The sequence below is a fragment of the Aedes albopictus genome, chromosome 3, assembly GCF_035046485.1.
Source record: "Aedes albopictus strain Foshan chromosome 3, AalbF5, whole genome shotgun sequence".
Lineage (NCBI taxonomy): Eukaryota > Metazoa > Arthropoda > Insecta > Diptera > Culicidae > Aedes > Aedes albopictus.
In genome coordinates, this window is record NC_085138.1 from 217,171,429 (window position 1) to 217,184,043 (window position 12,615).

The window sequence follows — 12,615 nt, forward strand, 5'->3', positions numbered from 1 at the left end:
GTAAGCAGAATCAATGTTGAAAGCAATAATGATATTAATGATACGCAAACCTATTTACCACAGTAATGCGAGGGAAAAAATCTTTGTATGACATGAGCAGCAATATTAACGATAACTCAAACGAGTATGAATCAACAAATGATGTAAATTTCGACGATTTGTTTCAAAAAGAAAGGGCATTTCTTAATGAACTGTATAGAATCCATCGAATATATCAAGAAAATAAGAATAAACCCTTGAATTCTGCTGTGCAATATGCCGAGAAAAGAGCACCATCGGGTTTTCTAGGAATGCGAGGAAAAAAAGCTGAAGCTAGCAGTACATATTCTGAAAAGAAACGAGCACCTTCTGGATTTCTTGGTACGTAAAATTGTATTCTGTTATGCCTGGTTTACATGGAGCAAGTGACTTCATTGAAGTCAATGGAAAATGCCAATTGAACGTGTAAACACTACCGTTCATCTCAATTGAGCAACTGACTTGACTTGAAATAAGTTGAATATGTTGAACTTTTTCATTCAAGTCAAACGAAATCATCTCACTTCCCCGTTTGAACCCATGATTCATGTGAGTTGAATTAAAGTCATTTGTAGAAAGGGCTAAGTTCAATTCTGTTTGCTTGCGCACCGCACGAATTGAACAATTTAAACACTTGCTTCAATTGAGGTACATTCAAGTCCCCGTTCAAGTCGTTTGCTGAGTCTAAATTTAACACATGTTAACACATCAATCATTTCGAATCAATATTTATTTTTGAGAAGTATGCAAGTGAAATGCTCCTTTCAGTTCAACAATGTAAACGAAGCATGCTTGATGTGCACGGAACCAGAAATCAACCCAAATAAAGGTTCTTTTCACTCATATCGGCTCTTCCATGCGAGAACCCAAATTTGGCTAAACCGCGTTAAAGCTCTGAGTGGGTAGTTTCCTTTTGATCCCGGCAGAAAATTGCAACCCATCGCAAAGTTCTTTCTACCCATCGTTGACTTTAGAATGTACCCTAGCTGGTTTTGTTTACGAAGAGATTTGTGCGCTCAAAATCGTGAATAGGTGCCGAAGTCGGCCATTGTGGCGGCCATTTTGGGATTCTAACAAGTCTGTCCTTAATGCACTTGAATCAAGGGGTTGGTCATTCGGCACATTGTGCCCGGCACACTTGCCGGCACATCTCGGCACACATGCCGGCACAATCCGGCACACATGGGCACAACATAGAAATCCAACTTTGCGGTATGGAATCAAACTGTCATTATACTTACGATTGCAAAAAATCCCTTCATACAGATTCTGGACGACTAGACTTGGACTAGACCAATAACATTCGCCAAAAATAGACAGGATTATAATTAGCGCAAAAACATTCTAAGAAAATATTCCACTGGGCACATTCGGCACACCTCCGGCACGTTCGGCACACTTCGGCACACACTGAAAAATAACCGGCACAGTTTAGGCACATATTGGCACACGCTCAAAAATCACGGCACAAATGAAGTGTGCTGAATGACCAACCCCTTGACTTGAATGCATCTCAGTTGAAACAAGTGTTTACATTGTGCATTTCGTGCGGTGCGTAAGCAAACTGATTTGACTTCAGCTCATTTGACAAATATCTTGAATTCAACACACATGAATCACGACTTCAGACGGTTCAGACGAGGCAAGTGAGATGATTTCATTTGACTTGAACGAGAAAGTTCAACATGTTCAACGTTCGTTCAACTCAAGCCAGTTGCTCAACTGCAATGAACGGTGGTGTGTACACAAGTTCAATTCACATTCAATTGGACATTTTGGACTTGAATCAAGTCACTTGCTCCGTGTAAAGCAGGCATCACACCAACTTAGAGTGACTGGAAAGGAGATTGGTGTCACTGTCAAAATTGTAACAGCGATCATCTGTCAAATCCATACAAATTCATGTTCCAAACGAGCAGGAGACCTGTTAAAATTGGAACATGACGCCACTCTCCCTTCCAGTCACTCTACACAGACTCATTAGGGGTGGCTGATACACAAATTATGTCACGCAAAAATGGACCTTTTTCAACCCCCTCCCTCCTTTATCACACTTTTTGTATGGGACGTTACCAATTTTTGTATGGGTTGTCATATATCGCAAACCTTCCCCTCCCCGGAAAGCGTGACGTAATTTGTGTACGACCCCTTAAACATCATAATTTGATTTTAGATCTCAACAGGCCTGTTGGTATTCTGGGCAATTGAAATACTGTGTCTATTACGTTTCAATGCGATACACGGTGTGTCTTAAACCGTTAATAACAAAATAAAATACCCATCTAAGCGGTACCCACCATTCGAAAGATATAGTATCCACACAGAGAAACAGACGTCACACTCACATCGTTTCACATCGATCACCTTTTTAACGGTTAATTCAAATATTCAGTAGTAGGCCGATTGGCCACTCGCAGCGCTGGTATCGTTTTTGCTCCTGTTTCACGTTTGCTTACTACCGCCATCTAGTGGCGGTCCGACCAAGCACAGTACATTTAGCATTGGGCGATTACGTTTTCGTGACGATGTTTTTTCAAGAAATTTGTTTTAAGTGTAACGTCTGCTTCTCTGTGGTATCCAGGTACCATCTCTGAAATTTTGGAAATGTTTCATCGAGGGAATTGATAGTTTGAGCGATTTGAAACTTTAAGGCGATTTTCAATGAAATACTCTTTGAACTATTAATATTCAATCGTGGTTGTATCACGATCGTAGCCATCGACCTGTTCCTCATAAATTCGGAATACAACATTATTTTTTTTTATGTCTTTATTATCGAGACTTTCAGCCCGAGGCTGGTTCGCCTCCAGAGTGTAATGAGTCAAACAGATACAGAGTGTGGAGACTTGTTCTTACTAAGTAAACGTTCAACCATTTCGCTTGTTTTCGGGACATTCGTTCTCTCTTATCAATCCAACCTTTTATCGCTTCGGTAGAGGCAACCTTAAAATCAAGTAATTCTAAATCACTTTCACTTTCACTATCAGTTTCCACTCCCATCCCCTATGTGGCTGCAATTGTTCTGCAAATCATCCGAAATTGTGATCGTGCTGCCGCACAGTGGGATCATTCTGAAAAAAGACGAGCAAAACCTCTAAGAGCCGTTAGATGACATTTTAGCATATAGGTGTCTTTGGAAGATATATTCAGAAAAATCTTCTCTATTTTTATGCATATTCACTGTATGGTAAAACTGTAGGGTAAACCCGAGCAAAAAAAATATTTTTTCAAAATATTTTTTTAGAGGGTAGATGTTTTCAGCAAAGTTGTAGAACAAGTAATTTCAAGTATCTTTGCTGAAGACACCATATAGTTTGGGCTTCATTTTTTGGGAGGAAATATAAAAGTTTAAAAAACAACCTCAAAATCAGTTTTTTGAACTTTTCCATGATTAAAACGTAAAATTTCAACGTGTTATGTTCTACAAGTTTGTAGGTACTACTGGAATACACTATCTTGTCGAAGACACGAACTCTGTAAAATTGAAAATTGCTCCAGTAAACCAATTTTTTTGAAAATTTTTCACTATTTTCACTATTGAATATTTTTTGAATAGGCACTTTTTGGCAGCCGTGCTATCAAAATTTCAATGCTTTATCATGTCCAGAATAGACCAAAAGTGACTTAACAATCGGGTCTGATAAGGCACTTTGATTTCTGATGCTATTTTAATAGTCATTTTTTCAAAGAAAATATTCACAAATTTCATACAAATCATTTAATACAAACGTAAAACTCACGAAAACTTTTTGACATTAATATTTGTTAATAAAAATAGTATTCTTGTTAAAATAGTCTAACACTGTGTCTGTAATTAAAATAGTTCTAACACTGTGGTTGACTTTACATTGAATACCCGACAAAAAAATATCGCTTTTTAAATTTTTAGATGAGTTAAAAACTCACTATTGTATATTTTTTGAGTAAGCACTTTTTGGCAGCCGTGCTGTCAAAATTTCCATGGTTCATTTTGTCCAGAATAGACCAAAATTGACTTAACAATCGGGTCTGATAAGGCGCTTTGATATCTGAAGCTATTTTAATCGTAATTTTCAAAAAAAATATTCACAATTCTCATACAACCTTTCGATATTATTTTTAGCTCATCCAAGTAGTAATTCTGAATAAAAAAACAAGTTGAATAAATGGAGACTATTTGAACTGTTAGTGTCATTTATTTTGAGCTACAAATTTTGAAAGAGGGAAAAGCCTCTTTGCGTGATTTCCTCATCTACGAAATCTTTCTCAAAAAGGCACAAAACCTTTTTATCTTTTCAAAATATCGATATAATATAAACTGAAAACTAAAGGCTCCTCCGGAAAAGTATCCATAATCGAGCCGTGATCTTGATGCGGATTTGTCAAGGGATGAACCAAGGTAATATGTCTACGACGAAGGAATTTTGAAAATCATGGACAGGAATCGACCTAACGGACGCAGTTCTTGAAAACTGGAAAAAATAAATTTTAAAGAGTATCAAACAGCATAACCAATTTCAATAAAATATCTGTGAAGAATTTTCATCATGACGTAAGATTTACAACCTAGAATATCTCTAACAGATACTGGCTATTTCAATGTGATGTAACAATGTTTCACTCGTTTTATTTTATTTTTTTATTTTCAACACGAAATTTGTAAAGGCATTCATTATATTTTCGCCTTTTTAGTTTTATAACCGAAGTTAGAATGTTAACATAGCAAATTAAAAAAAATGTTATCATTGTTTAAGTTGATTGATTAGGGGAGACTGGGGAGACTTGATCCCTTTTTCTTAATTTGCCTGTAACTTTAAGAAAAAACACAAAACTAGATCCATTTTCGTACAGAATGGCAGGTAAACATCTATTGCAAGTTTATACACAACAGAAGGACTTTAAATTATTGTAAAAGTTTTCAAAACTGTGTTTTTATGGAGGCATGTCTTATTATGTATCTTTCAAAAATGGGTCACAATTGGTCCCCTTTTTAGCACATGGTATATTTAAAGGGAAAATAACTCCAGAAGCTTCCTACTCATTTTCTTTTCAAGTTTTCTTGCATTGTTGATGAATACGGTGTATTTGAAATTATAAGATTTCCTTAAATTGTTAAGGATATGCCGTATTTTGAAAATGGGGAGACTTGATCCCCCTTTTCCTGGTTTGTTCTAAAATAATAATTATTTGACACGTTTTATCATTGAATATACTAGAATTCCGAGAAAATAGAGGCTTCCAAATTGAATTTTATTTTTCACATGTATAATATGTGTGTAATCCTCGAGGGATCAAGTCTCCCCATGTCACTGTTGCATACTCTAAACTACATTAGTTGAAATATTTATATAACAGCCTTATTTGGATAAATACTTTTGATAGTATTTTATTTATTCTATGTGCCGTAAAATTTTGACACGATTTGGTTCAATTTTCACAAAGTTATTGAGATTTTTCGGAATCGCCTAAAAGATTTCTGAAGGACTGAAAACAAACCATCAGCCATTAAAAAATAATGCAATACACAATTAAAATCAATTGTAACCGAAACATTGTCGTCTATCCATTTGTCATTTTGGAAAAAATTATGCTAGAAGAAAACTGTTTTTGATTCCGAGAAAATATGGGGGGAACAAGTCTCCCCAGGGATCAAGTCTCCTCAGTCTCCCCTAATGTATGTATTTTACCATAAACAAATGCATTGGGAATTACAATAAAAAATTAGATAAAAACACAGTTTTTAATTGGTATTAAAGACTCATCTAAAAATTTAAAAAGCGATATTTTTTGTCGTATATTCAATGTAAAGTCAACCACAGTGTTAGAAATGTAGACTATTTCAACAAGAATACTATTTGGATTAACAAATATTTATGTCTAAAAGTTTTCGTGAGTTTTCAGTTTGTATTAATTGATTTGTATGAAATTTGTGAATATTTTCTTTGAAAAATGACTATTAAAATAGCATCAGAAATCAAAGTGCCTTATCAGACTCGATTGTTAAGTCACTTTTGGTCTATTCTGGACATAATAAAGCATTGGAATTTTGATAGCACGGCTGCCAAAAAGTGCCAATTCAAAAAATATTCAATAGTGAAAATAGTAGAAAATTTTCAAAAAAATTGGTTTACTGGAGCAATTTTCAATTTTACAGAGTTCGTATCTTCGACAAGATAGTGTATTCCAGTAGTATCCACAAACTTGTAGAACATATCACGTTGAAATTTTACGATTTAATCATGGAAAAGTTCAAAAAACTGATTTTGAGGTTGTTTTTTAAACATTCATATTTTCTCCCAAAAAATTAAGTCCAAACTATATGGTGTCTTCAGCAAAGATACTTGAAATTACTTGTTCTACAACTTTGCTGAAGACATCTACCCTCTAAAAATTATTTTGAAAAAATATTTTTTTGCTCGGGTTTACCCTACAGTTTTACCATACAGTGAATATGCATAAAAATAGAGACGATATTTCTGAACACATCTTCCAAAGACACCTATATGCTAAAATGTCATCTAACGGCTCTTAGAGGTTATGATCGTCTTTTTTCAGAATGATCCCACTGTGTGCCGTCGTCGTCGCTTTCAATGTTATTATCCGTTGCAAGAAAATAGAGAGCGAAAATGGTACAAAATCGCTAATAGACCTCCGCTCGTACGTTTAATCGTTCTGGTGTCTTTTACAATAAGTGCGCGAATGGGCCAAAGAATACTGCGCCGAAAACACTAACACGATTTACCGTACTGGCGGAGGTATTCAAGCACTTGCGCTCAAAAATTTTCGCGCAACACATAATATTTGTCTGTGGCATTTTCCCCTGTGGCTGGTTGTTGGAATCAGCAGAGTCAATAGACAGGCGGCGAACGGTGTCAAAATTTTGATTATTATCGAACTTTCATGTACCTCGGATTTTTCTTCATACAATGTTAGAATTTTGGCTATAATTTATAAATGCAAAATTTGAAAATATTGTATCGGGGAAAATTTGAGTTAGATGAATTTTTAGCTATTTTCCATACTAAAAATCATTAATTACTATTTTAGCCTAAAAAACGTTCCATACAAAATGTATGGAAAAATTATCGCCGATGAAATATTTTCTAGTTTTTCGATTATGATATATAGCCCAAATACTAATCATTTTCGAAGAAAAATTCAACCCGAGGAGAGGAGAATATCAAATTAATAACTACGGAATCACAAATTTTGTTTTTATATCTTGTTTTGTTATTATTTTCTTATCAAGACATTACCTTTCCATAACATATTTTGACAATTCTGACAATCTCATTTGGTTATGATCAAGCTATTGGTATACAACCGTTAAATAACATTCCAATTATAGGTTTTAATGCAAGCTTAGCTTGGTTATCATTGCATTATTGAGAGTGTACAAATATTTTATCAACAAAAGCTCAACAATAACAAATTTTGAAATTCACATCATTCGAGAATTAGCCTGTGCACACACAGCATATGCTGTCAAAATTCCTTTGCCTTTTGATTTTTACTACGAGCTCTGTTTTGATGCTGTCCTGCTTGCTCTCACAGGAATTTTGAACACAGTGCTCGCAGTAAAAGTCAAAATCTCACAGCATGCAGAGGCTAATTCCGTTTTCGAATGAGTGTAATCAGTTTCGTACCTTTAAATTCCGCACTATGTTGCTTATCCTTTGACAGATACGCGTATTTCGACCACTTGTAATCTTCCTCAGTGTCAGTTATCCACAGGTGGAGTGGGTAACTGACACTTAGGAAGATTACAAGTGGTAGTCGAAATACGCGTATCTGTCAAAGGATAAGCAACATAGGGCGGAATTAAAAGGTACGAAGCTGATTACACTCATTCGTAGAGGGTATTCTGCTTATAGGGTTCGAAAAGTCGGTACAAGATCTAATTCCGTTGTTTAGACTAGATCATTGCGTGATGAGGAGCGTGTGCGTATTCTCTCATCAGTATCTCTTTCTCTTCTTTCTGGCATTACATTTCAGCTGATACAGAGCCAACTTCCCAGCTTGGGAGTTTTAGTACTTGGACAATTATGGCCAGATTTCCTGTCCCTCGTATTGAGTGACAATATAGGGTACTTCAAGCACTCGATCTAACCTCACTTTTTATGTTAAATGTTACAGACTTTTTTTTTATCTGTATTAACGAGATTTTTAACCCTAGGCTAGTTCATCTCGGGACCCACGCTAACACGAAACTAACAAACATGTTATTGAATCGGTCTTCCAGGAACATTTTTTTGTTATGCAATTTGTTATTTTGCCGCTTCATTCATTTATTTAGTATTACATCAAATTCAAGATAAAACTGAATCTACAATATTTCTCCATAATACACGGTTCGTGGCTGCCGCTCTCCATCCTCGGTCGCGCCCGATGCTCGCCAAGTCACGCTCCACCTGGTCCGCCCATCGTGCTCTCTGCGCTCCACGCCTTCTTGTGCCAACCGGATCAGTTGCAAACACCAGCTTTGCAGGGTTGTTGTCCGGCATTCTTGCAACATGCCCTGCCCACCGTATCCTTCCGGCTTTGACCACCTTCTGGATGCTGGGTTCGCCGTAAAGTGCAGCGAGCTCGTGGTTCATTCTTCTCCGCCACACACCGTTTTCCTGCACACCGCCGAAGATCGCCCTTAGCACGCGTCGCTCGAAAACTCCGAGTGCTTGCAGGTCCTCCTCGAGCATGGTCCATGTCACGTGCCCGTTGAGGATTACCGGTCTTATTAGCGTTTTGTACATGGTGCATTTGGTGCGTGGGTGAATCTTTTTCGACCGCAGTTTCTTCTGGAGCCCGAAGTAGGCCCGACTTCCGCTGATGATGTGCCTCCGAATTTCACGGCTTACGTTGTTGTCAGCCGTCAGTAAGGATCCGAGGTAGACGAATTCCTCCACCACCTCGAAAGTATCCCCGTCTATCGTAACATTACTACCCAGATGGATCCGGTCGTTTTCGGTTCCGCCTACCAGCATGTACTTTGTTTTTGAGGCATTCACCACCAGTCCGACCTTTGCTGCTTCGCGTTTCAGGCGGTTGTACAACTCTGCCACCGTTCCAAATGTTCTTGCAATAATGTCCATATCGTCCCCAAAGCACACAAATTGTCCGGATTTTGTGAAAATCGTTCCCCGGCTGTTGAAGAGTAGGCATGAGAGACCGTCACCTTGTCGCAGTCCCCGGCGAGATTCGAATGAACTAGACAGTTCACCCGAAACCCTTACGCGGTTTTGCACACCGTCCATCGTTGCTTTAATCAGTCTAGTCAGCTTCCCAGTGTAGGAAACACAGTTTACTGTTCGGGTTACTAAAACAATAATGACTTTATTCTCATATTCTCCTGTCAGTGCTCTAAGCACAGCCTCCTATATGTAATGATATTCCGCTACACTACACCCAGGAAAGCCGTTTTCGTCCATGATCCTCCATAGCTCTGCGCGGTCGATTCTGTCGTATGCCGCTTTGAAGTCGATGAACAGGTGATGCGTTAGGACCTGGTATTTACGGCATTTCTGGAGGATTTGCCGTACGGTAAAGATCTGGTCCGTTGTCGACCGGCCGTCGATGAAGCCGGCTTGATAACTTCCCACGAACTCATTTGTTTTAGGTGACAGACGACGGAAGATGATCTGGGATAGCACTTTGTAGGCAGCATTCAAAATTGTGATCGCCCTGAAGTTCTCACATTCCAAATGGTCGCCTTTCTTGTGAATGGGGCAGATTACCCCTTCCTTCCACTCCTCCGATAGCTGTTCGGTTTCCCAGATCCTGACTATCAGCCGATGCAAACAGGTGGCCAACTTTTCTGGGCCCATCTTGATGAGTTCAGCTGCGATACCATCCTTACCAGCTGCTTTGTTGGTTTTGAGCTGGTGAATGGCATCCTTAACTTCCCTCAGCGTGGGAGTTGGTTCATTTCCGTCCTCCGCTGCACTGGCGTTGTCGTTTCCTCCGTTGCCGTGGGCTCCCGTGCCTATGTTCTCCACGCCGTTCAGGTGCTGATCGAAGTGCTGCTTCCACCTTTCGATCACCTCACGTCCGTCCGTCAAGAGGCCTCCGTCTTTATCCCTGCACATTTCGGCTCGCGGCACGAAGCCGTTGCGGAATGCGTTGAGCTTCTGATAGAACTTCCGTGTTTCTTTGGAACGGCACAGCAGTTCCATTTCTTCACACTCCGCTTCTTCCAGGAGGCGCTTTTTCTCCCGAAAGAGGTGGGTCTGCTGTTTCCGCTCCTGTTTATAACGTTCCACGTTCTGTCGAGTCCCTTGCTGCAGCATTACCGCCCTCGCTGCATTCTTCTCCTCCAAAACCGTTCTGCACTCTTCGTCGAACCATTCGTTCCGTCGATTCCGTTCCACGTACCCGATGGTGCTCTCGGCTGCGTCGTTGATGGCTGCTTTCGCTGTACTCCAGCAGTCCTCTAGATGGGCCTCATCGAGCTCGCCCTCGTCTGGCAACGCGGCTTCGAGATTCTGCGCGTATGCTGAGGCGACATCCGGTTGCTTCAGTCGCTCTAGGTTGTACCGTGGCGGTCGCCGGTACCGTACATTGTTGATGACGGAGAGTCTTGGGTGCAGTTTGACCATCACCAGATAGTGGTCGGAGTCGATGTTGGTGCCACGATAGGTCCTGTCGTCGATAATGTCGGAGAAGTGCCGTCCATCAATCAGAACGTGGTCGATTTGAGATTCCGTCTGCTGTGGTGATCTCCAGGTGTAACGATAAGGGAGGCGTGTGGGAAAAAGGTGCTACGAATGGCCATATTTTTGGAGGTGGCGAAATCAATGAGTCGTAGGCCGTTTTCGTTCGTCTGCTGGTGGGCGCTGAACTTACCAATCGTCGGTCTGAATTCCTCTTCCTAGCCTACCTGAGCGTTCGGTAAGAATATTTTATTGCCATAATTCTTTTTTTATTGTGACTACACAACCTGCAACGTCATGAATACAGTTAAATTAAATAGTATTTCACGTTTTTAAAGCGAAAACGCATTAAATACTGATGAAAATAACGATTATTCACAGTTGCCCCAAGCCAACGATGAGCGATCATCGGTAAGTGTTACACTTAGCGATGCCCGCTCATCACCGCAGCTTGTTTATATCGGAGTATCCTCTTTGTGTTCCTTCGTGAACCATGCGACTCGACGAGAGAACATACACCGCTTGGTAATTGAAACAGAACCAACAGAAGGGAAGAAAAACTGCCGAGTGGTTCACTGATCACTTTTTCGTCCACACACTGCGTTCTTGCAACAAACAGCATAAAACACACAAGGAAGCGTGTCTTAGGCACCCTACACACTACTCAAACGGTTTGACCAACATTGACTCCGCCTCCAGGTTGGTGGTTGAGTTGGTGCTGTGTTTGACCGTGTGTGATGCTGTTTGACGAACCGATTTGACAGTTCGTCAAACCGATTTGATGGTTGATGGTTTGGTTGGCAAAAATCAAACCAGTTTGATTTTACTCAAACCAACGGTGGGCGGAGCCAATGTTTGACGAACCGATCGTACCGTGTGTAGTGTTGTTGCACAAACATAGTGTGATTTCAAATGGGGGATGATGTTGGTGCAACCAAAGTGACATGTTGGTGCAACACGATTTGGCAGTTCGTCATACAGTTGCAGAAACATTCGCTGGTTCGACCAACCTGGGGGCGGTGGCAATGTTGGTCAAACGGTTTGAGTAGTGTGTAGGGTGCCTTATGCCGTTTTTCGTTTGGAACCTGGGTTGGAACTGGATTGGCGGAAAATGTGTAAACAAACAAACTCAAACAAACTTTAGTACAAGCGAAACCAAAGTCGGGTTGGGGTTGAAATTGTTATCTCATCCAGTTCCAACCCAGGTTGGAACTGCTTCAAAAAGAAAAACGGCATTAGAGAGTTAACAATCGATTGTACTTGAAGAAAATGTAAATCATATATTCATCAACGGATGAAAAGATTTATTATGCTATGTTTTGTCATACAGGATTACGTGGTAAACGAGAAAGTATAGATGATTATATGGAAGGCATAAAACGAAGCCCGCTCACCAGTTACTTTGGAACACGAGGGAAGAAAGAACCATTGGTAAGTTTAACAAAGTTTAAAGAAATATCCTCCAGTAAATAATGTTTATTTGAAGAGTTTTGTATCGAAAGCTTCGGGATATTACGGAAGTCGAGGGAAAAAGTACAAATACCTCGGTAGTTTTGTTGGCGTCAGGGGAAAAAGGTAACATAGCTAACATTTTCTAGTACTGTTACTAACTACGTTGATATTAGGGGTGAGACACAAACTTTGTCACGCAAAAATCGACCTTTTCAACCCCCTCCCCCTAAAATTTGTGCATGGCCCCTTATTGATATTTTCAGTTCAGACATTCATCTACTATCCGTAGTTCTATCATAGCATAGTATATATTATGAAGCGATAATAAAACTTATTTAGTATTAAGTTTACTTACATATTTGAAACTATTTTTATCAGTGATTTGGTGGGAACAGAATAAATTAAACTCCCTAAACATAAACACTACCGTAGAGCGCTATCGATTGAAATTCTTTATAAACAGGGAAGTTGTTTGGCTTCGCAGTCATCAAACGCAATCAAACGACTAAATATCGTTCTT

At 39.5% G+C, this 12,615-nt stretch overlaps 2 protein-coding genes across 6 annotated transcripts in view; one reads left to right on the forward strand and one right to left on the reverse strand.

The window, feature by feature from the left end:
- Positions 1 to 12,615, forward strand: part of LOC109406245 (tachykinins) — an 81,493-nt gene that overhangs the window by 46,843 nt on the left and 22,035 nt on the right. For 3 of the 5 annotated variants that reach the window (XM_062858824.1, XM_062858825.1, XM_062858823.1), the window contains exons 6-7: positions 64 to 360; positions 11,974 to 12,074. In XM_062858824.1, the coding sequence (XP_062714808.1) occupies positions 64 to 360; positions 11,974 to 12,074 (398 nt within the window). Of the gene's footprint in view, positions 1 to 63; positions 361 to 11,973; positions 12,075 to 12,129; positions 12,219 to 12,615 lie in introns of all 5 variants that reach the window. The other 2 variants (XR_009999016.1, XM_062858826.1) reach the window with 2 other exon arrangements.
- LOC134291290 (uncharacterized) overlaps positions 7,753 to 12,615 on the reverse strand; it is a 28,843-nt gene continuing 23,980 nt past the window's right edge. Inside the window, exon 2 of the mRNA XM_062858827.1 lies at positions 7,753 to 10,448. Within this exon, the coding sequence (XP_062714811.1) occupies positions 8,307 to 9,248 (942 nt within the window). The 5' untranslated portion in view covers positions 9,249 to 10,448 and the 3' untranslated portion in view covers positions 7,753 to 8,306. The remainder of the gene's footprint in view (positions 10,449 to 12,615) is intronic.